This window comes from Agelaius phoeniceus, chromosome 1 (assembly GCF_051311805.1).
Source record: "Agelaius phoeniceus isolate bAgePho1 chromosome 1, bAgePho1.hap1, whole genome shotgun sequence".
In the NCBI taxonomy this organism is placed as follows: domain Eukaryota; kingdom Metazoa; phylum Chordata; class Aves; order Passeriformes; family Icteridae; genus Agelaius; species Agelaius phoeniceus.
Genome location: NC_135265.1, coordinates 103,350,237 through 103,374,716, shown reverse-complemented (window position 1 = coordinate 103,374,716; position 24,480 = coordinate 103,350,237). Strand labels below are relative to the sequence as shown.

The following is a 24,480-nucleotide window of genomic DNA, read 5'->3' as shown; positions in this document are numbered from 1 at the left end:
GCTTTTTGTCTCTTTCCTTCCCCACCTGTAGAATAAAGATTGTGATATTTACCAGCTTTACAAAAGAATTTTGAGATTCTGCAAAAGAAATTTGAGATCAAATACCTACCAAATGCATATTACTCTTATGTTAGTAGAAGCAAAGAAAAATGGTTGAATTATTATTATTAAATTATGCTTTAGTTACAGATATTACCATATTAAGAAGAGAAAAAATAAGGAAGAAATTGAATCAGTCACTTTGTTTTTGCAGGTTCTTTCATGTTGGTGAATACATCTGGAAGATTTTCAGGACAGAAAGCTCACCTCCTGATGCCCCATCTGAAAGAAAATGATACACATTGTATTGATTTTCACTATTATGTTTCAAGCAAGAGTGGAGCTAGCCCTGGCACTCTGAATGTGTATGTGAAGGTTAATGATGGTCCTATTGGTAACCCAGTCTGGAACACATCTATCACTGCCACTTGGAGCAGAGCTGAACTGGCAATTAGTACTTTCTGGCCCAATTTTTATCAGGTATGTCTTACTTTTTATGAAATTTTGTCTCTCATAATAGCCATCTGGTTCTTAATCCTCATTTTAACTTTAAATCAAAATAAATTTCAGTATTTCTAGTTGATCATCATCTTAATCAAATTTTTGTACGTGATGCTAAATGTTTGTTTTTACATGCATATTGCTGTGTTTATATGTTTACATATATTTATAGAAGTGTGTGAAATGCACACATGCTCTAAATGTGGATTAACTAATTACACTGAAAAAATCTAGAAATTTTGCCATTGATTTCAGTCAATTAACTGTTTCTCTGTAATAAGTTCACTCATTCTTTCAGTTCAGTAGGGATGCTGGAATTGAACTCCAATAGATTTTATTACAGTCCAGTCTTCAAGTTTGATTTAGATCAGCAATACTTGTTGCTTTAGAACCAGCAGAATCCTTTGAATCCTCAGTTCAGGTCTTAACGCTGAATGCAATATCCATTTGTCCAGTAGTAAACATAAATATAATAGTAGCTGTCATAGGAATGGGATTTTGAGTGCATCCTAAAGATTCAGGGGAATTTCACTTGACAGTCCCTTAGGATGCTGCTTTTCTGTAGGAAGGTTTATGTTATACAGTTACTTACAATTCTATAGTAGTTCAGTGTTTTTCCTCCTTCTTCCTGTGAAAATACAGTGTGTCTCCACAAACAAGTAACTTAGTTTAAGAAGAGCAGACCAGTAGCAGAGAGGTGTTACTGAGCCTCCTCCATCTTCACTTGAAGTTTGGAAAGTTTGAATTTTATTTGTTTGCCTGTACTGAATATTGTCACCATACTGATGGTTTGAAGCTTTCTGAAGAAAAGCCATCCCAAAGATGTCAAGTTCCTTGACTGTAGACCTCCCTAGGAGGTACAATCTTGCTCTTCCACCATGCTGTTCCAGAATGAGACTCCCTAATTCCTACAGCAATGCCCCAGATACTAATGTCATGTGTGGCAGAGTCAGTTCCTGCATTTGCTGTCTCAGGTGACCAGGTATTTGTTGCCCCATCATATATTTATTAAGAGTTTGCAGTTACCGCTGCAGGTACTCTGGGAGACTGCAGTAGGATCCTTTCTGTGGCTGCAACATCTGATTTGTGAGAATGTCTCAAGTGAACTCAATCTGTCCTTTTTTAGCCCTTTTTCATTTAAGTAAAAAAAAATGCTGAAGAACTTTCTGGAGTCTTTTGTCTGATTGTTTCACCCACAATGAAACAGAAAATCCTACTCCAAAATATGAGTTTGGAGGGCCAGGAGCATTTTATTCTTGGAATGTGGGATGCCTGGCAGTGGATGCAATACTTACAGACCCATTTACATACAGTACCCAAGAGTACATTTACTCATTTCTTCTTGCCTCTGATAGTGTGCTCCTAGGTTGGGTCTGCATTTGCATCCAATGTACCACCCAAGATTCCTAGGAATTGCTGCAACTGCATTGTCAGGGCTTCCTGGAGAATATTCAAGGAAAGCTTACAGCCATCTCAGCAAACTTCATGATGTGGTTCTTTTTATAATTGTCTGTAGGCTTGATGAGGTGATACTCTCGTGCCTTTTTGAGAAGGGCAGGCATATTGGCAGAGCTGAGGCTCACTTCAGCTGTGTGGGAGGAGCTGTGTGCTACATGTCTCTCTGGAGCATAAGGCTGTATCTTGATCACAAAGTCCAAGCTTGGTTTAGTCATACATCTCTCAGGGTGGAAGGGCAGTGTGTATTTTGTTTCCTGTCAGGGTTCAAGGAGGGCTTAGATGATGCTCTCTGTCATATGGTTTGAGGTAGTCCTGTGATGAGCAGGGAGTTGGTATCCATAATCTTAGTGTCTCTTCCAGCTCAGGACTCCCTTGATTCTCTGATCTTACATCAAGACCTCATGTTACCAATTTGATGCCAGTGTTGAGAATCCCTTCCAGTGCTGCCAAAAAGCCTTTCTATCCTCATTGAAATATTGAGGACCAGTCTTGTTTGCCTCAGTGGATGGTGGGAGAAGAGGATAGAGCATCCCACAGACAATTTTGTGGCTGACATTGGATATAACTCAGTGGTTTGTAATGTAGAATTTACTGGAAGGTTTTGTGAACATGATGGGTGGTTCAGGAGTACTGAATACAGAGTAAATGTGTGACTGTGTCACTTATGCCCAAGTCTGAAATGCCCCCATCTGTATAGTGAATTAGACGAGCTTCCAGTTTTCTGTCTTCTGAAAGGAGTCTGGTTTTTGTGCAGCAGAACTGCTGTGGAATCAGCAGTCAGTAAAGAAGAGTGTTGTGCTTCAATGTCTCACTCTAGCTCTGAATCAAAAGGCTGATGTGGACCAGGGAATTTTAGTAGAAGAAGCCTTGATTCTGACTATTAATTTTAAGGTAAATTAGCATATTCTTAAAAATACAGAAATCCGCTGTCAATTTCAAATGTTATTACAAGTCTTATTCATAATAATCTGTGTCAGATTTCTGACAATATGATACATATGGTATTTGGCCATATAAACAGAAGGATTACCTTTCCTATCCTCTTTTTCCTCAAGACCTGCCTTCTGGACTGTTCACCCTTATTTGTAGGTGAGCCCTTATGTGCTTGGCTGGGGTACTGCAGTTCAGCTGATGTATAATAGATGCCTAAGCCTTTCTGGAATGGATTCCATGTGCTCTCCTTGCTACTGGAAATGTTGACATTTTTGCATAAACTTTCTTTCACTGTGGAGTATAGTAGGTAATTTTCTTTGCATTTGCTGCATATAGTCTGAAATAATACCTGGTTAGATACTGCAATTTAGCTGATGTGCCAAAAGATCTTATGCTATGCTAATATCTATGACAGTGCAGGGAATCAGTGTTAAATACTGTAGCTTCACTGGTTCATTGTAAATAAGCTCATTTATTCTCAAGGAAGTGCTGTCACCATTTTAAGAGCTTACAGTTAATTGTCTTTGTTTTTGGTTGTCTCCATTCTCTCAGAGATCTGTGATGCAATTTCCTCACTCGAGTGCTGACATTTGCAATTTTTCATTGTTTCTGAACTCCTTTCATCAGTTTTCATGCTTTTTCTTCTTTACAGAGTTTGTTGTGGGGGAAGACAGGAAGTTAGCTGCAAGCAGCTGGGCGAAGGGCAGGAAGAGGAGAGAGGGTATACGTGGATCTTGTGAGAGCGTGGCAGCTCAGGTGACTGCAGGAATAGTGGGGAACTCACCTGATAGATATATAATGTAGTACTGAGTCTGTTTTCCTGAGCTGCTATATATTTGAGTCCAAAACTCCAACCTCCTTTGGCACAAATCCATGTGTTCCAGACAAAATCACCAGAATGTATAAGACTTTGTCCCAGTGGTTGTCTGAGTTTGTCTGACCCTGCTGAACATAATCAGAAAAATCTCCTAAGATTTTTAAGGAATGATGGAGCCCTTTTTAACTGTTCTTATATGAAGGTTGGTAGCTTCCCAATGAGTAATCTCCAAGAGAACACATGACATTAATAGGTGAAGGGACAAAGCAATGTAGTTGTGTGATTGTCTTTGTTGTGTTTTAAATCACACAATCTGTGTAGCCATCCACATCTGTGAATGTTTTATAATTCCATTCCCTTAGCAGAGCACCTGCAAGATGTCTAGATGGAAATGAAACCAACATGTACTACAGAAGTCAGAGAACAAATTGTATATGATAACATTTCAGAGTTATAATATTTATACAATTCAATATTTTTCAAACACTGTGTTGTGTCTGTTTTGCTGTTGAAAAATGTGGGCAAAATAGCTCCCACTAAATGGTAGCTGACTACAAATCAGAGTATGTAGTATGGAGTGAATTTTAATCCAACTTCTAGAGATTTATTGGTTTAAACCATGTATTGTGAACACATACAAGCGAGGTGCTCAAAAGATTTAATAATTAACAGTAGTTTATTATTGGAGCACCAGCTGTCCCAGCTTGTAAATATTTTTCAGGTTGGATTTCTCTTTAGAAACAACTCATAAAAAAATCTTCAAACTAAATAATTAATTCCTTTCAAGGCACCCTTTTCTGCCAGGTAGTTACTTGTGTATGTTGCACACCATAGGTAAGCTGTACTACATATATATCACAAATCACTCTTGCAACTTGCACATAACAACAGTAATTGTTGATTACTTGCTGATTATTTAAATTGTCAAGCATTCTGACAATTAAGGATATATTTAATTCCATAATTAATAATCTTCTAAGTACTACTGCCTAACATTTGCCGTTGATTTTAGGGTATGTCTGTGCTGCTGTCCAGTTAGTGATAACAGTGTGCTTGCAGTAACATGGGTTCAAGCTGCCAAACACCTTCTGAGTCCAAGATAATCAGCACAGCTTGTTCTTTTCTGCTGTGCCTGCTGGTCTCTGAGCTATTTGTTTCAAAGTAGCTGGTGTATTTCTGCAGGTACCAGTCTTATTTCTGTTTTATAAAATCGCTTTAGGAGTGCTCCCCTGAGGAAGCATTGCCTTCCTCTTTTTAACACTGTGCCCAGGAGAAATTGTTTGCTTTACTGAGCTATTGTCTACTTGGTGCATCTTAAGCAAGAGCATCAAGGAGTTTATCATGCCTTTGGAGACAGCCTGCAAACAAAACAAAGCTTCCCATAATTCCTAAGACCTTCACCCTCCTCCTAACTTGAGTAGAATTAGAATGTACATGGAAGAAGAGAATTGAACGTTACATAGATTTTACTGGTAAGTGGCAAAATTGTTTTTAGATTCTTGGGGAGCAGTCTCAGTAGGTTGAGAGGCTCTAAAATTGATGCTTTGAGATACAAGTCATGAAAAGGCTTCTCTTCTAGTGAGGAGAGGGTGGCAGGGTTTTTTGGTGTATTTTTTTCTTTCATGTTTTGATGTTTTTTTCTCATTTGGATTTTTTAGCAGGAGTAGAATCTGTTAGTTTCAGGGTTGTTTTCCCTAGACTAGTTATTAATTCTCAGACTTATTAGTAGTATTTAAAATAAAACTTATATTTTAGAAGTGTTGCTATTTTGGAATATCACAATATGTAAAAGCTACTACTGAGTTGAGCCTGGTGAGGGGATTGTGTTCCTTGCTTCTAACCCTTCAAGCAAGCAATTTAGCACAGCAACACTGCAAGTCACACACCATCTCCCTATCAGTTTTTATATTTTGAATTATTTGCTTTGTACTTTGCTGGAAGTCAGTCATGGCAGCAGTGAACTGAAACAAATCTTGATTAAATAAAACAACAAACACTGCAGATTTAAAATCCAGAAATGGAAATGAAAGAATTAAAAATAGCTTCCAGTATAGTAACACAACTGTCTGTGCCACTGCACCATCTTTAAATGTAAAATCTTATGAAGCTGGAGTGAAAAAATGGGGTAAGAACCTGGCAGTAATTCCTGATCCTTTTTAGTAAGGACACAAAGGAGTTACATTGGGATCACTTCACAGAGATGAGATTTACCCTTCAACCATTCTGACACATTCCCCTGTAAATTGGGAGTTTAGGGAATAAGAAGCAGCAGATCAAACCTAACTTTTAAAATCCGGACTTAAGCATCCATTTGTTTCAAAACCTGCTTTGTACATGTTTGGGTTGGAGTTTGGCTCATGCAGTGTACTTAAATCCTCATCTAGGACAGAGCATTAAGCTTCTTGTGCAGTAGAAGTCAGGCTCACATGCTCATGTGTTGTGTGTGTTGCATTCAACTGCACACATACAGTTCCTGAACTGTGCTTTGAACTCCAAAGAAACTTTGAAATGCATATCGCATTTTGAAAAACAACCTGTGTCAGGCATCTTAAATAGCTCTTCTTCATTGACTTATGTGCTTTGGGAATAACTATTTTGAGAAAGATGCACCAGGGCAAACCACATACCTAAATTTAAAAACCCCCCCAGCAGTCTAAAAATGGTCACAAGTATGGAGGCATGCATTTTTTTTCACAGACACAAGGCTCTGTTATTTGCTCCTGTCCTTTGTTCCTAAACCAGAAAAGCATTTGGGCCTTCCATAGAGAAATACAAGGCAGCAACTGGTTTAAAACAGAAAGAGAATAATAAGATTTAACAAGCCTTAATGTCAGGAGTTCAGTTTTCAGGCTGGCTTGCTTGTTTCTTTGTGGTTTTGGATTGGCAGCAGCCACCAAAATGTTGTTTCATGTGCTTGAGTGCAGGTGTGAGGGCCACGTGGTAGTCATGTAGGAGTGGGAGGTGGGGAGGGAAATGGCATGGAACAAATTCCCAGCCAGGGAGGCCTGCACACAATTCAGGCAGCCCACGTCAATAAGCTGTGATGGACCTCTGCGGGGCCTGGGAAGGACCAGGTCAGGAACCTCCCTTCACATGGCTTTGATGAGAAAGCAGTTGCTGCTGTTGTGATAAGGCAGGTAGTCCTAGGATGAATCAGAAAGGGGGGAAGAATTCAACCCACAGGGTACGAGCCAGTTTTCTGGAGAGAAGCTGTTCCCAATGCCTTGTACAGTACAGTCAGAGCAAGGTGCTCTGTGCAGTAAAGCAGAGCAGGCGGAGGGGAGAGCGCAGCGTGTGATGCAGCACTGCCTGCTCACTGGGGATGCAGGGGGGCAGGATTGCAGCCTGAGCTTAAGCAGCTTTCTTAGTACTCCTTTCTCTTTCTTGTTTTTGCAAAGGGCTATTTTTAAGTCATGTGAAGGACAGTGTTTATATTAGGTACAATCCACCTTTTGACTGAGAGTGTTGTAATTTTGCAGCAACAAAGGCGGGAATTTACAGAGTGAGGTTGTGTGGCAACAAAACCTGTTTATTTCTATTGTTCTTTGGAACAAACGAGTTATCTTGAGTCGCACATTTTCAGCAGTAAGCATTTATGTTGGTGAGCAGACCCCCTTTCTTTGTTCACATGTAGCAAGGGGAAGTGGCAGGAATGAAAAGCTAATTTTGCTCTTCAGTGAAGCAGGGAGGATCAGGGACAGTGCAGTGCTAAGCTGCTTCCCCGGTTCCTGTTTGGCAGGCGTGCTGCAGGGAGAATGGTGTAAAACAGCTCTCAGGGCAGTGTTCAGCAGTTTTTCCTGAGCAAATGAATTCTGTGTTTTAACCAGTTGTTTCCGGACTGATAAGGTGGTGGAATAATAGGCAAAAAATCCAAGGGCTGCCCAGTCTGACGTTGCTGGAGCGTTTTCTCTGTTTTGACTGGAGTCTTTTGTATTGTCTGCAGGTGTTGCATCAGCCATGAGAGAAGGCTAAGTTTGGAGGTGGCAGTAAACAAGTTAATGTTTACAGGCCAAGCTGCTTTTCAAATGGAAAATAACGGAGAAAATTGGATGTGAAATAAGTTTCTAGGTTTCATTCCTAGTGAATTTACTAAGAAAACTGATCCAGATTTGTGAATAGTCTTGACATCCCTATTGTAAGGTTTTCAAGGCTACCAGAACTGTTTTTCAGGTCTCTCTCTCACAGTGTGTAGCACTCTTACTAGGACTTTCAGAAACCTGAAATACGTAGTATCAAATTACTTTTTTAATTTAAAAAGGGAAAATGCTTAGCAGATATTTGGGTCCAATAATCTTCTGTCATCCATTCAAATAAAATACTGAATTTGTATACAGCAAGTGATAGTATTTCACAGCCTGTGAACCAAAGAGGGATTATATTGCTATACCTGGAATAAACTGTCATGCTCATACAATCATAGAATGATCTCAGTTGGACAGGACCTTAAAGATCATCTAGCTGCAAATTCATGCTGTGGCTGGGGCACCTTCCATAAAACCAGGTTTCTCAAAGCCCCATCCAACCTATGTTTGAACACTTTGGAGGGTGTGGGACTCAGTTTCTCTGGTAAACCTATGCTAGTGTTTCAGCACCCTCGCAGTAAAGGTTTTCTTACTTACATCTAATCTAAATCTGTTCTCTTTCAGTTCAAAGCCATCGCCCCTTGTCAGATCATTATGTGTCCTTGTGAAAAGTCCCTTTCCTGTAGGTCCCTTTTAGGTACTGAAAGGCCATAAAAAGATCTCCAGTATGTGTACATGGTTATAGATACACCTGTAATGTGGTATGCCATAATGAGACAAAGTTGAATGGAGCTCTGAACAGTCTAGTCTAGTGAAAGGTGTCCCTGCCCATGACAAAGGGATTGGAACTAGATGACCTGTAAGGTCCCTTCCAACCCAAACCATTCTATGATCCTGTGATCCCTGGAGCCTTCTCTTCTTGAGGCTGAATGACCCCAGCTGTCTAAGCCTCTTCATAGGGGAGGTGGTCCACCCCTCTGACCATCTTTGTGGCCCTTCTCTGAAATTCCTTCACTAGGGTTTCTGCCCTTCTTCGGGGCCCCAGAGCTGGATGCAGTACTCCAGGTGAGGTCTCACTGAAATGGAGTAGAGGGAGAAAATCATTTGCCTTGACCTTTTAGCCATGCCTGTTTTGATCCAGCCTGGGATGAAGTTGGCTTTCTGGGCTGCAAGTACATGTGGCTGGGTCGTTTTGACCTTCTCATCCAGCAACACCCTCAAGTCCTTCTCTTCAGGTCTGCTGTCATTCCATTCTGACCAGTCTGTATTTGTGCATATTTTTTTGTCTATATCTGAATCAGTGTCTCTCTTTTACAATGGTGTGTCACTACTGGCTTTACTGCCTCTTTCTGTTTACTAAAAATGACATATTCCATGTCAGAAGGGAGTAAAAGTTACAGTCATTAAAGTTGGTATCAGTTTGGCTATTGCTTTTAATGGAAGCATGATTTAACTGACAGTATTTCAATTTGTAATACTTTTCTTTGGAACATACTGTCTTTAATGTCAATAATTGTAATTCAGTTGTATGTCCAACTGGCATTTTCTTGATACCCTGCCTGGCTTTTTTGTGGAGTGACACTTTTGGTATTTTGTGTAGAGATACAGCAGGGTATTTTAGATCAGTTGTTGAGTTTTTCTCTGCTGTTGACATTGGCAGTTCTGATTCAGTTGTTTCAAGGTTGTAGTCTCTCCCTATGAACTGAAGAAATAGGAATCTACAAGTTTTTTTGGCTGTGAGTAGATTGCAATACTGAGGTGCTTAAAGCCTCTCAGAGAACCTGTAGCTAAGCTCCCCTGTTATGAATTATAGAAACTATTTTGTTGCACATTTTCTTTTCTAAAGCTCAGGTTATTGGTCTTGCTGGAAGTCAGGTAGCTCTTTAGAAAAGACACTCCTATGCAGCATTTTAAAAAATATTAAAGTCCCTGTTATCTGACAGTAACATTTCTAGCAGAAAACTTCTGACTGGTTTGGCTGGCTGCTCCACAGGTGTGCATGTGCCAGTTCCTCGGATATTTTTTAGAATTTAGCGTGTCTGAAAGCTGAGAACCTGAAAAAAATGCTTTACTCTGCAGTGATGGGATCATGGATCCAGGTAGGCCTTTCAGATGGCTTTGTGCAGCTGCTCTTAGGCTGAATGTTCCACAAGAAAGAGAGGGTTGGTTTTTGGGGTTTTTTTTTTAGGTTATATTTCAATAAAACCCAGAAAGTTAGTTGTTAATGTATTTTTCTTAACAGAAGAAAGCTCAAAGCCACTAGGGAATACAGGAAACAAATCAGTAATTGTCCCCAGCCCTCTGTGTTTTTAGAGGCAGGTCTTTGCATGCACACCTAGATTCAGTTGTTTCAGGGACTAACTTTGTGGCAGCATATTTCCCTGGGAAACCTTCCCATAATTTCTGAGACCTTGTTGTCTGCTCCCTGATCTCCACTACCATATTGGAAGATCTCTGCCTCAACTTCAGGTTTCTGAGGCTGTGCTGTGGTTCTCATACCCTATGGTCTTTCAGATGTTCTCACTTTCAGATAGCTTGGTAGCTCTTTAGGAGATGGAGCAGTCTCTCCCTTTTTTCAAGGGCCTCAGCATAATTACTTTTTTTCCAGAGCTTGTAACACAGATGAAGAATGTGCAATTTCTTATGTCATATTTCTTAATGGAGAGAAATTATTGTTCTTTTTCAAGTTCAGTGGCTGAAAACAGGAGCTGCATTCTTGGGTCTTGCACTGCTGTTAAAACTTGGGGTTACTTAGTGCACATCACCTCTCTATTTCCTTTTCAAGGCTGTTAAGATGAGGGTAATAATCATGGTTAGAAAAGTTATTTCAGGTCTCTGAATGCAGGTTATTCTTTGAGTCTTTGCTTTTTTATTCTTTATGAACTTCTATTTCCCAGGATGCTTAAGACCAATTCTATCAGGAGATTTTATTCTCTTTAGGAAAGAGATCCTTTGAAATTTTGAATGGTGTTGCTCTGAATGTTCTACTAAATGCTGGGAGCCAAATCCAAACCCTGTTCAGCCTGTTGCCGTGGCTCAATAATACCAACTTCAAAAGTCAGTAGAGTGCCATCTGGCATTTAGAAAGCCAACTGAGCGACCCTTTTCTTGCAGAATTTGTTTCTGAAAAATTTCTTTGGCTGCATTTGGACTTTGCTTATTGACTTCTTGTGGTTTTTTTTTCTTGCTGCATGATTCATGTAGTGTCAACACTGGCACTTCAGGTTGAAATTTTGTGTAGACAGGAGGCAGAACTAGAATGAATCAAGTATTTTTTTCCTTTTCAGCCATGGGGACTTAAGGCCATATTTACAGCAATTTTATTCCAGTGAGACTGAGAGGGAGAAGTGGACAGAGGTTAGGAAGAGAAAATCTGGGAGAGAACATCAGGTTGGTGTCCATAGGTAGAGCAATGAAAAACAAGGGAGAAGGCAGAGGCAGAAGGGCATGGAGGTTTTTCTCACTGCAAGGTTTGTTCTAAAATCAGAATTGGTGTTCTGAGAGTGTTTATTCAACATCAGGAAATTGTGATCTATTATGGAGCTGTATGTTATCCTCATAACATCTTTGCATTCTGTATCATTCAGCAAAGGGGTATGGTATATAGTGTGATCATCTGTTCAAGGTCGAGTCCAGTGTATGCATGAAAAATGGTGTCTAAATTTTAACTTCCTCAGGGTGATTGCTGAGATCAGTTACACGAGGCAATTAGAGTTAACTTCCCGAGCAAAAGTAAAGTATTAAAAAAGAAATTAAAATTGCAGCCTGGATTTTAGCATGAAGTTCTTGAGCATTGGTGTGGAAATGTACCTGCTAACATTACTGGCATATTTTCTTCTATTCCATATAAACATTCTTGGGATGTTCAAAGTTAAGACTGCCAAACTTTGAAGAGGTTTACTTTAGAGTGTACTTAGCTCAAATGATGAGAACGGTCCATTTATTTTGTGACCTATTTATAGCCATAAAACAAACCGTGGCAAATGGATCTGCTTTGCTTAATTCACTGCAATTGGTGGACGATTAAGAAGCATGCAAAATACACTCCTGAAAGTAGGTATGTTTGTGTCTGATACCCTGCAAATTTCTGTATGCTACAAAATTGTAGTGTTTAAAATAAAAGCTGTTCATTTTGCAAGACAAAGACTTAAAAGTACTGTACTGCTGTTAATACTTAAGGCGTTTATTAGAGAACTCCTTTGGTAGACCAAAAGTTATCTATTTATTAGTTATCCAATAAACGACCAGTTGGAGAGATTGGTTATTTCTGCTAGATATGATCGTGCTTGCAAATCTCCAAAATTATGTAAACGTGAAAAAATGTAATTTAAGTTCTGGTTCATTTTAATGATAAGAGCAACACATTTTGAGGTTTTAAGATGGTGTTTTGCTTTCCAGGTGTTCATAACAGATGAAAGAGTTGATGTGTTTTTCCACGACAAACTATTTTTATATTCCCTGTGTTCCAAAGATGCTAACTGAAATTCTCTTTCTGCTTCTCAGGTTGTTTTTGAAGTGGTTACTTCAGGTCACTCTGGATATGTGGCTATTGATGAAGTGAAAGTTCTAGGACATCCATGTAGTAAGTACCTATCTTGTGTTGTAAAGCCAGATCCCCTAAAATAAGTGTGCTAATATGCTTTGATAAACATGGAGCAAAAGATAAGGAAAACGTCAGAAAACAATGTCACTGCCAAAAGTACAGGATGAGTATATATATGAAGTGCTGCTAAACATGGCATCATTGCACCTTATTGTCTTGAAAGACATCTCTGCTAGGTGCACTTGTATACAGCACTTAGCATGAGTCCCAAACCCAAACTGGGCCATATGACAGTTCCTTTAGAAAAAAATGACCAAATCATCATGATCCTGTGATTCTAAGATTTGTTGATGAGTTTTCTGTCTGCTTCAAAAATTCAGTGCAGCCACAAACTGAGACATTAGTGAGAAAAGATGAACAACACAACAGCTGACTATATATAATTATTTTTTCCAAGGCTTAGAAGGAAGAAAACTCAGCTGGTTGACGACTGAGGCTTTGCTAAGCAAGGTTACTCAGGGTACTTCCCAAGGTTCATGGCTCAGTTTCTGCACTGTTTTGCTCCTTCATGCTTTAGATATATTTCTTTATCTCATTGTTAAGGATATGTAATAATTAATTATCCTGAGTTGTCAATTCAAACCTTGTAAATTAAGCTTTAATGTGGTATCCAGACATAACTAATCAGACTTATTAAATAAAACCTTACTTCACATGTATGGTGTTGGTTAAATAAGCTGTATTAAGATCATGCATGGAATAGTAGGTTGTGATCTTAATGACCAAATGACTGAGTGGGGAAGAAGGCACCAACTTCTGTGTGGTTGTTCCTCTTACATCATATTGTGCTTGCATGCATTTGTTGCAGCTTTTAAGTAAGAGCTGTGATTCCAAATAAAAAGTGCTCTATCAGTTAGTATCAAAGCACCTCATAAAAATGGTTTTAGTGTTAATGGCAGGAAGACACACACATTTCTTCAAATAAAGAGACAGTTATGCAGAATCAGCAGGTGTTATTTCTGAGTCACTTATTTCTAATAAACACTGCAGGCTCTCATGTTGTTAGAAAGTATAGGTGCTTCTGTGTGGGGGGAAGAAGGGTCACTTTGAATTTATATCCTTGGTTCAGGTAGGATAAGTCTGAAGCAGCATTTTAGTGGCTTACTAATTTTTTTAATACAGATCTTGAGAGGTTTGATGTTTGCGTTTGTACCAGTCAATTCCCAAAACCTGCAAATAATTCTTGTTAATGTGGAGAATGAGTTATAGCCCATAGCATGTAGAGTTCTGACATAACAGTATTGAAATGCAAAAGCTTTAATGAAAAGTTCTTTGATGAAGTAATTAAAATGTTTGAAATTAAGACATCAAACCAGTTAAATTGTCTAAAGGAAATTGAAAAAGTGTGAAAATTGAAGTAAAACTACTCTGTGTCTAAAACTTTCTAAAGCTCATGATGATTTTTGTATATTCCCAGAAAAATAGTTCTGGAATTATTGACTCTTTAAACAAAATTGAAATGGGAGAAATATTTGATAGGCAGTTTGGGTAGTACAAAGACCAAGCAGAAAGTGGATTGTAGGCACATAGAAACTAAAGGCATGGGTTGTGGTAGTTGGGCAGGGTTTTGTGTGTGTGTTTGTTTGTTTTTAAAACCCAGTGCTCTTCTCCACTTAGGCCATACCTGGTAATTCAGAAAAGTTAATTTTTTTAGAGTTAAGAAGACCAAGGAAACAGTAAAATTGAAGGGGTAAAAGCAGATTTAAAAAAAAGCAACGGGTGAGAAATGGGGATCATACTGAAGAATTTTACTAGATGTTCTCACATTAATAGTTTCATAGGCAAAGAAGTGGGTAATTTTGGCCTAAACTCTGTCTGCTGTAATTGGGAAATGTTTTAAGAAAAAAAAAGGCTATATGTGTAATAAATTGGTTGTAAGGATAGTTATCCCATATTTAGATGTCAATTGGAGCTATTTTATTCCATCTCCTCCTTCTTATTATGTCTTGCACTGGATATTTAGCAACTTTTTCATGAAGCTATCTATTTGTAAATTCCTTTGAAATACCATTTCTCCTGGTAATAAGGGTTTTTAAGAAAATATCATCAAAACTTTAAGTGGTTGTAATGCTCTGCTAGAAAACAGATGTTTAGTTTGTCGGTCTACTGCTAGGACTAAGATTTTCATGTTGAAAAGCAGCCTGGTTTATCTATTAGGATAGACAGTGCAAGAAGTCTGCTTGAATGCAGTAGGATTTGAGTAGGTTGGGGAATATTGTGCTTTAAACAATAGGTTTCTGTATCAAATATCTATTTTTTTTATATTACATGCTTGCTTCTTTTTAGTAAAACAAAAATATGCATGCTTTTTTATTTCAGTGCATATAATTCTTGTTTGAATATCAGTTTCAGCTTGCTTGTAGGTATATTGCTTCAGTTTTTACTGGGATTTTTTTCTCTTTCTAAATGAAAAATAAGCATTGGTATGGAGAAGGTGTTGTGTTTTGGGTTTTTTTTCTGCAGTGCTGTTGAGAAGCATTGTGCTTAAAGAATGCAGCTGTAGTTGGTGAGGAGTGTTATGTTAGCACCTGTTTGGTGGGCTGCATTTCTAAAGAATCTCTTCTATAGACAGTGTACTTGATTAAGAAGAAAAACCTGTTCCCCTGATAACACCATTTCTTACTGGCTTGTTTAGTTGGTAGTGCAAGAATCTAATAGGTTTGTCTTCAAAACATTTTTAGTTTCCAATATGATCTTTTTTAATAGATTGTTATTACAAGAGGGATGCTGAGCTGAGGTAATTTGCACTGCAGGAGCCATTACACAGCACCCTTCTATTCTGCTCTTTGCAAGCCATGGAAGTAGACCTAGAATCTAATGTGTAGACAGTGGCTTGAACCTTTTAAAGCAGAGCTATTTCATTTGCTTGGTGTATTTTTTATAGCCAGTACTTTGGTCTTGCATAACTTTAACACTTGCATCTTGTCCAACAGCAAAAACTCCCCATTTCTTGCGCCTTCAGAGTGTGGAAGTCAATGCAGGACAGTTTGCTACTTTTCAATGCACTGCCAATGGTGGAACAGACTCAAGTGACAGACTTTGGTTACAGGTAATTTCTTTTTTGCCTAATGCACTGATATCTGGAGAGAGTCTGAAAGGAATGTAAAACATGAAAAATTATGGGCTGTCAATTTCATCAATATTAGATTTTATTTTGCCTTTGAACTGCTCCATGGTTGGTATTCTTTTGTAGAAAGTGCTACTGGGAGATTTTTCTTGCTTTGTTTCAGTGGAATGCCTTAGTAAAAATACTCTTTTCCTTATGTGTGGCAATCATGAGTAAAGCTAAATCCCCAAGGAAGAACAGATTACTTTCTTACAATGTCTATGCTGGCTAACTGCAGTATTACGCATAGTGATTTTCTTGGCTTACCTCTATCTCTGTTCAGTATTTTCAGCTAAAATTCCATTTTTACAGTTTAGGTCTAGAGAAGACCATGTATAACAGTCAAATCTGACCTTCTATATTTCAGAGCCAAAGAACCTTACTTATATTCATTGAGTCCATTGTTTTTACTGAATTGGTAATGTAGCTTCTAGGTGGGTGTCAGATCTTGATTTAAAGTCTGTCTCCAAATCATTCTCTTTTAGTAAAGACAATGTTCTCTTATGCATATGTGTAGCCTGGTATCAAAACTATGCTTTTTTTGCTTGATCTCTTTTAATAATGGGGGTGGAAGTTTAATGGCTCTCTTGCTGCCATCATTACACAGCTGTTCCCTACAGCAAGCAATGGTGAGTGTTTGTACAGCACCTCCACATTCCAGTGATTTCCATACATGAAAACCAACATGCTAGAACTGAGACTTTGTGAGAAGCAAGTAAGGACAATAGAAATAAGTGAAGCAATATCTGAGAAGTTCAGTCAGATGTAGCTGCAGTATGTGGAGAAAGAGGGATAAGTGAAATTGGCAGTGCTAACAGGTGGGACTTAGAAATGAAATTCTCTATTTATGCTTTTAAACAATTTCAGGCTTTTACTGTAGTTAACCTTTTCCATTGCAATTGCATTTTGTAAATTATTTAAGTGTGTCAGGTTAAACAACCGAGTAGTTACAAAAAATCTAACACCAAAAAAAAATTAAAATCACTTGAAAAGCAAAGCCTCATATTTATCTGTATATGAATGATGAATTATTAAGTCTGTTCAGAAAGAGCCTGATCAAATGCATTGAAGGCAATGAAGATCTCCTTTGGTTTTTTTTTTGGGGATTACATGGGTATTTCCAATCTCTTGCTGATACAAGGCTGATATTTTTCTAGTCCTCCAGCACATTAAAGACAGTATTCACTGTTGAATTGGTAGAATTACACTCCTCTCTTTCTGAAGCCACCAAGATTTTTTTAAAGAATTATTTTTCCAGTTATGGAAAGGTTTAGCATGTATGGGAAAATAGCAGGTTGCTATTTCATCAGTTACATCCTTTCTAGTACCTTTGAACTTTGATGTAATGCTCTACTGTAAAACTGAAGGTAGAATTCAGTGTAAGGAAATCCTCATTCCATTCAGTTTTTCCAAATGCTTCAGGACAGTACCATTTCACCTTTAGTTTTTTTCACAGAATTTAGGACACACAAATTCTTTAGCAGAATGTAATTTCTTTATTGTATAAATTAAATACCCTTCTAGAACTTATGGAATACAAAAGTATTTTATTAACAGCACGGCAATTCCAAACTATCTGAGTTTAGTTGAGTTGATTCCCTGTTTATACATGATTATGAGATTTTTTTTTTTCTATTTGAAGGATAAGAAAGTAGTGACAGACTTTTAGAGGAATTCTATCTTCCTACAGGCCCACTGTTTGTTTATTCTGCCTGTACAGCTATAGGTCCCCCGGTAATCAGCCTAAGGTTGTGCAAATTCCAGGTGTGACTTTGCATAAGAATGTTTTAAAAGTTGACAGGATATCCTGGATAGTTTGGATTTATTTTTGCACTTGTTTGCCAGTTTCCACAAATGTCTGCTGCAACTTAGTGAGAGTGATCAAACAGCTCCTTGTGTGGGGTGCTGCAAATCGAGGCTGTGAGAGAACAGTTCCCTACAGGGTCAGCTGGATCTTAGCACACTAGGAGGTCATTAATGGGCAACAGATCCCAGCCCTTGCAGCTGTCCCTTCATACCCGACTCTCTGCTTTTGTGGTGTGGTGTTGAGGAATTTTGTATATGCCTGTGTGTGACATCCCCTGACACTGCTGCAGGACTATGAGTGCAGTGTGGGTATCAGTAACAGCTGTCAGAAAACATGGAAACATGGCATCTTCTACATCATATGACTGGTCGTTGAGGATCCTTGTGTTCACAGTAACACTAATATTCAACTACAAAACATCTTAATAAAAGACATTCTTATATACAGTAGAGCCAGAATAAAATGAACACCGATCCCTGGGATCACTTATGCATGTACTCAGGTAAGAGGGATTCAGGTTTTAGTGGTACTGCAAACAAATCATGCAATCTCTGTATTCTTAGTTTGTTCACAAATAAGACTAAGCCTTTTCTACTATCCTTCTGGTGGTCTGCTCCATTACATCAATAAAACCTTAAGGGTACATAATAATAATAAATAAATAAATAAATACAGTTGAGCGCTATTATCAGGGGCTTTTCAGCATTTCAGCCATGTAAGTCATATCAGGAGACCTAATCTGTTTGGACTTGACAATTTCAGAATACCGTGAGATAATTTGCTCCCAAATGATTTCCAGTACCTGTCATTTTTTTCAGATTCACGTTGTTAGTCTGAAGTGCAGGTAAATTGCCAGGATGAAATCACAAACCCACTGAATTCAGTGACACTTCTGCAGTTTCCAGTAGTGGCAGGATTTCACTACTGTACTTCTGACTCTTATTTAGTACCTCACTGCTTCTATGCAGTAGAGTTGAAGTTTAGAGGTACACATGTATCTAATGAACAAATTGTTTACTTTTTACAGTCTGCTGGACAGTGAGGGCTGTATTTTCTTTAAAACAAATGAATAGTGTTGAGTTGGTTCATTATTTTAGTCTCCATGTCTTTCCTAGGTACTTGCTGGAAACAGCATACATGTTTTAGGTCTAATAATGCCCAGGCCTTGAAGCAGTCCTAAGTGAAATCCAGAAATCATACTTCACTTGCCTCAGTTTTTTTTTCTTTCTCTTTTCAAGTCTTTCCCACTCTTATTCCCTATGGAACATGAAGTCTTTTAATTTATGGAGTATTGTGGAACTTTCTACAATTGAAAGGGCCTGGAGGGAATCACAATTCATATGTTAGCTGCCCAAATTAGACCACTGAGGCATGAAATTTGTTTCATGATGCTGTGATCAGTATTTACTCTTTTGGGAAAGGGAAGACAGAAAGCTGTTTACCTACTGCATAGTGCAGAAAAACATTTTTTCTCATTCCACGAGGCAGCCATATTCCCTAGTTCATGAGCTATGATTGTAAGCTTGTCAGATAATCTGACAGCAGATTGTGGGTATTTTCAGTGATACCATTTCAGGTTAAATTCAAATGAAAGGACTCAAGAAAACCATGTAGTATCATACAAGTTTTTGTCATTTTAATGCGTGTCTGGTTAATAAGGTCATTGGTTAAATTGTATGTTTGTGAATTCACATCTCCACTAGCTGATATTCTTAACGTAAATATACCTTAAAAATAAATCTGAGTTTCTACAATTAAAAGATGTCTAATCTGCTTACATTTTCTTTTTTCACATCTGTGAACAACACAGGTTATTGCTAGTATGTGATGACTCTCTCTCTTCTATTGAATGGTTGAGCAAAAAAGTCATTCCTGTGCTCCCACTGTGGGAAAGAAATGAACAGGTGCAACACTGAACCATTAATGGTCAAATGAAAGCAGCTGAGACAGTCTTCTGAAAAGCCTCTTAGTGTCCAGTAACTTGGCATAGGAAACACAACTCTGAATTATAGGAGAGAGGGTGTAGAATTCCTTTTTGGAAGTAACATGCTTTTGGTGCAGTGTATTGGCTTGCAAGGAATTGGTTTGGTTTTCCATAGCTTCCGAGGCTTTAGTCCATCTCTTCATTTTCCCATCCTCATCTGCTGCTCCTTGTTACTTGCAGTGGGCTGGTTCTGTTGCCTCTGTGTGCTGCTTGTTCTTAGAATGAGCTACAGTATGATTTACAGGAAATTGCTGTCAAGTCATACCCAGATATAATGAAATTTCATTTTAATATCAAACACAATCTTTTGGTATTGCAATTGCATTTCTCAGACATGTACTTTGACTCAATGTGAATAGCCTTTCTTGAGAGAGCTTCCTCAAGGGGTGGAAAGCTGTAGCTGATGAAAAAGAGAGGTCATCACTTCACTGCAGTAATTTATTTTTCCTGGCTTTATTCTAAAACACGGTTGAAATGTAAATAGTTACTTTAAAATGTAATTCTCAGATACGTAAATTGTATTGCAGAAATAGAGAACTAAAAGTGGAAATTTGTTGAAGGTGAGCAGATAACAAAGGATCTCAGGATATGTCTGACAGGTGTAGTAAGCAGCATCATCAGATTTACCAGTAGCAAGAGACTAATGGATATTTTTTGATAAAAGGGGAGAGGGTGAAATCTTTCATATCTTGATTTATGCATGCAGAATATGCACTACTTCATTTGCAGCCAAGAAACTCGGAACAGTATCACCTTAATGGCCTATCTCTCTTCTACCTTATGTAAATAGTTTATTTCCTGGATTTGGCTTTTCTTTTCGTTTTTCTTGAAAGCTGTCTTTCACCTTATTCAGTGTATTTTTTTTGTATTCTCAGTAACTTTTGGCTGAAGGTGTGAATACTATGAAAGAGGTTATTCATCTATATACAAAACTACCTGTATGCATTATTTATTACTTTTTCAAAGGAAGAGATATAGTCCTGTGTCAGAGGGAGTTCTGGAAAGCAAATTGTTTTCCTCAGGAATACAAAGGTACCCAAATGACAGATATCAAAAACATCCTTGTAAGAATTTAGAACAAGTGAAATTACTCTTTGCAGATGATGAAAATCAAATAGATTTATAGGACATAAAAAATTGTCTGTGTGTGTGCATGTGCTTGTTTATGTAAATTGCATACAGTAACCCAGAAGGTGAACAAAGTTCTGGACTTGCATAAGAATTTTTTGTTGTGCTGTATACTCTCTTAGACTTTCCCATAATTATCATTTTCATTGCCAAGTTTTGAAGCACTTGAGGAAAAAAAAGTGTTTTGGCCATTTTGATAGTGAAGCATCAATTCAACTGTTAAATCATACAAGTGTCTTGTGTTACTTGGTAACACGAACAGGTGGAACTATTGATGTAAACTGTACCATGAGATAGGCCTAAGGATGTTCTTTTGAATATTAAAGTATTTGTTGTTTGATGAGTAGGTGCATTTGTGTACTACAGGAGTGCACAAGACCATTTTTCCTCCTGGTCATCAATAGTTCAGTCTTCCAAGACTGGCCAAACCACCTTGTGCACTGCAAATTGTCTAGAGTCCATTGCCTTGAGAAGAGCATAATGACATCAGTCAGCTGAAGATTTTGCCAGAATTGCATGCATTCTGAAGTATGTGCCTCCTGATGTGTTTTTAGTGGATAACCTGAGACTATTTTATTGTTAGAAGAACAATTAATGTCCTATAGGAAGGGACTCTATACATTACTGTATAGGTGAAAAATATTTTTTCTTTTTTTAAGTTGTGGTGATTATTTAATATTATTTCCAGGTTTTGGAATGTTAATTTCCTTGTGTCCCCCTCGCCACTCATGTATATATTTAGTGCTTTTTTTGCAGTATATATTCAGTATTTTCTATTAATTGTCATTAATTTTAGGTTTTTTTCAGTCATTGCACAGTAACTTTACCATATGGCAGAAAAATGTCTGTGAAGAACAGAGTGTGATATATATTGTGTTTGTGTATTTGTGTTAGTGTGGTTGTGTTAGGCAGTGTCTAAGGAGCTGTGATCTTTGGTAAAGCCCTTATTATCTGCCTTATAGATGAATTATCTGATGCCTCTAATACACTTTTTTTACATGGGCTTACTGGTTTTATTCTTGTCTGAATATAGGTTTGACTAATGCTTCTCTGATACTAAGATTTCTCTTATGATATCTGAAATTATTAGCAATACCAGCAACTAGGAGAAATTAATTAATTGTAGACCATTAATGATAAATCCTAGTGAACATATGCAAGAAGCAAAATGTCATCCTGAAATTGTTTTATCTATGAAGTGTTTTGACTTTGGTGAGGTTTGGAGGTGGCAGAAACCTTTGAGTCTAGTGATTTGATTAGTAAGCTGTGTGCAGCTAAACGTGTTGGGAGTGTGGTGGGCATGTCCATTAAAGGATGCCTTCCCCCTTGGACACCAAGTTTTTTGTTATAGTTTAGCTTCAGCAGCACTAAGTGGTACAGCAGGCACTGTGTACTCTTCCCTTGCACAATGAGCAGTGAAAGGCACAGCTGGAAAAAAGTCAAATGCCTGATGGTGGAGCAGCTATTCTGAATTTATAGCTTTCCATGACTTGTATGACATGGTGCCACTCTAACAGGGGAGCCAGAAATAAGCCTTATTGTCTCTCCTGGAGAAACACTGGAGAAGCCTGGCCAGCAAAGCTGCTCTGCAGGCTGCGCCTCCCAGTCCCACCCAGACTGGAATGCACGGCACAAAAAAAAATGTGTTGGTAACCATGAAGAAATGCCAGTGAACTTTGTTATTAATACTAAAATAATTAGTAAGGGTAGGTAGAAGAATAAACATCACTTCTATCATCATGTACCAGCCCCATCATTCCTAAATGGTGTGGAAGTGTTACCCAAAATAGTGGAATTCTGGTGAAAATACTTAAAGTTGTGAAGTTGTATGCTATGGCATTACTCAAAATCCCTTGAATCAGAAACTCTTCAGGACAATAAGCACAACAGATCATGTTGGTAGTGATGTCAAAAAAGAAACTTAAGGGGATGTAAGCAAATTTGATTATTTTTAAAAACCTGAAAAGCCTAAGCAACCCTTGATGCAGTAGGAAGAAAGTAGCAGAGATTGGAAAGAAAACATGCTTTCCTCTGCAGTGGTGCTGGTTATCCATCAGGTTGCAAGGAGTGATAATGGGTGATGTTCTCCAAAGGCCTTCCTTTGTTACCTGTCCAGCAGAGGTGGAGCCTGCTCTGCCAAGAGTGTGCTTGTGACACTGAAATATGCACTTGGTATCCAACTAGTACACCCAACTGTTCCTGCTAATGAAGGGAATGTGGGATCTGAATTTTTTAATAGAGGCATTAAAGTTTGAAAAAGCGTTTTTCTCACAAAAAATATTGTCCCTCATCTGCTGTCTTTTTGACAATCTCCAGTATCCAAAAGAGATTTGAGAGAAGAAGTAAACATGAAGCATTCATGAACTGTAGAAGTTTTGCTTTTAGAGGTACGCTGTAAACTCAGTTAAATCCACTGGGACCTTCATTATGGACAACGGTGCAAAACCTTAAGAGACCTGGGGAAAGCTTGGCAAAGTTTGTTTGCAAGTAACCTGAACAATGAGTGGATTTTGATCTTCTTCATTTGCATATTATATCTATAGTGTCAGAAGTACCATGCAAGAGAGCTGTTACTAGTGTTGTGTTACAAGGATGATACAAAACTTGAACTCTGGACAAAATACTTGTGGTAATAGGTAATAATGGTTCTTGTTTCTTCTTTCTTTTCTCTCTGTTTTTGATGTGTATCTCAGGTATTCAGAAGCTACCAAATATTAATGAATTGACTACATATATTGATTTGCAGAAAACTTGCTTATCTGCAGACAAGTATGGACATAGGTCAGAGGGGATACACCTAAACCTTTCCCTTCCTTCATCCCCACATAGATACATTCTCATCTGATGAAGTGACCCATAAGAAAAGTTATTCTGGGATTACCTTTATCAGTTAAACCTTTTGGAAATTCTTGTCCGATTTTAAAAATGAAGCAACCCATGGGTTCACTTTCAAGAAACTCACTGTGATGTGTTAGACTTCCAGTTATTCTGGAACTTTAAATAATAAAATAGTGATTAGCAAACATATGATAATGAAACAGTTGATCTGTGCCACAGAGGGCTGGTTAAATTCAGCTTTCCTTTCAAGAGTGCAGGATGTCGGCCTGTTTCTGGATCCTGAACACTGCTTTGATATGAAGCACTGTTCAGCAGGAGAAGAATCACTTAAGGACACGCAAGAATTAGGGAACCGATGAAATAAATTCAGTAAGTTTTCTGTGCTATGCTGGACCTTTGGGAGGAAGAAACAATGACCTTTACCATGAATACTGTAGGTAAAATGTACAAACTTACTGCTGGGAGGAAAGTACCTTGTTCAAATTGGAGTTCAGGAAAGGCTTTTTTTAAAATAAAGAATAAAGGCTGTTGAAGCTGTTTTGAGGCAAGGAGAACCAAAGTAAAGTTTAAATCCAAGGAGAACATGATGGGAAGGAAACAGACCGCTGGGGCAGGTGAGTGTTGGGAGTGGGAGCTGTTAAACTGTGACTTGATTAGTGTGATTGTCTCAGTAATTAAGACTGAAACACCTCCAGCCAAAGCCCTCTATATCACCTTCTTTGTTACATGAACTAACTTGTGCCTTCATTTCTACTGATTATTGGTTCTATGGTTGTTTTTATTCACAAATTGCACTGTCAGTATTGAGAGGTTTATTACAGCTTTCTTTTCTGCCTCTGTTTTCACCATTCATTCCTCCCATTTGGAAGAATCTATCCAGGAGGCAGTAGCTGGGCCCATAATGATTTGTTATCCTCAAATCTTTGTGTGTTTCTTTCTTGGCTGCTTTTTCCTTACCTGTTTGGTAGGACTCAGTGTTGCTTTGACTTTGCCTGCTATTCTGCTCGTTTTAAACTTTGCAATAGACTTCAGGCTGGCCCCAGAACTTGCATGTTGGAGTTTTTTCTTCCCATGCTGCCTTTCTTCCCAAGATTAACACCTTTGAAGTGAAGGAAATGTGGGGCATGAGTGCCCTGGTTTTTAAATCTCCTGTTACGTAGCTGCCTAGAAAAGGCAGACAAAGACCTGCATTACAAGGCTTTGTATAGTGTGTACCGATGAAAATTAAGGTAATGAGCTCTGCT

General features: G+C 38.2%; 1 protein-coding gene across 10 annotated transcripts in view; it reads left to right on the top strand.

The window, feature by feature from the left end:
* PTPRM (protein tyrosine phosphatase receptor type M) overlaps positions 1–24,480 on the top strand; it is a 442,681-nt gene that overhangs the window by 135,194 nt on the left and 283,007 nt on the right. For all 10 annotated transcript variants that reach the window (XM_077184309.1, XM_077184292.1, XM_077184295.1 and 7 more), the window contains exons 3-5: positions 254–519; positions 12,274–12,352; positions 15,307–15,422. In XM_077184309.1, the coding sequence (XP_077040424.1) occupies positions 254–519; positions 12,274–12,352; positions 15,307–15,422 (461 nt within the window). The remainder of the gene's footprint in view (positions 1–253; positions 520–12,273; positions 12,353–15,306; positions 15,423–24,480) is intronic.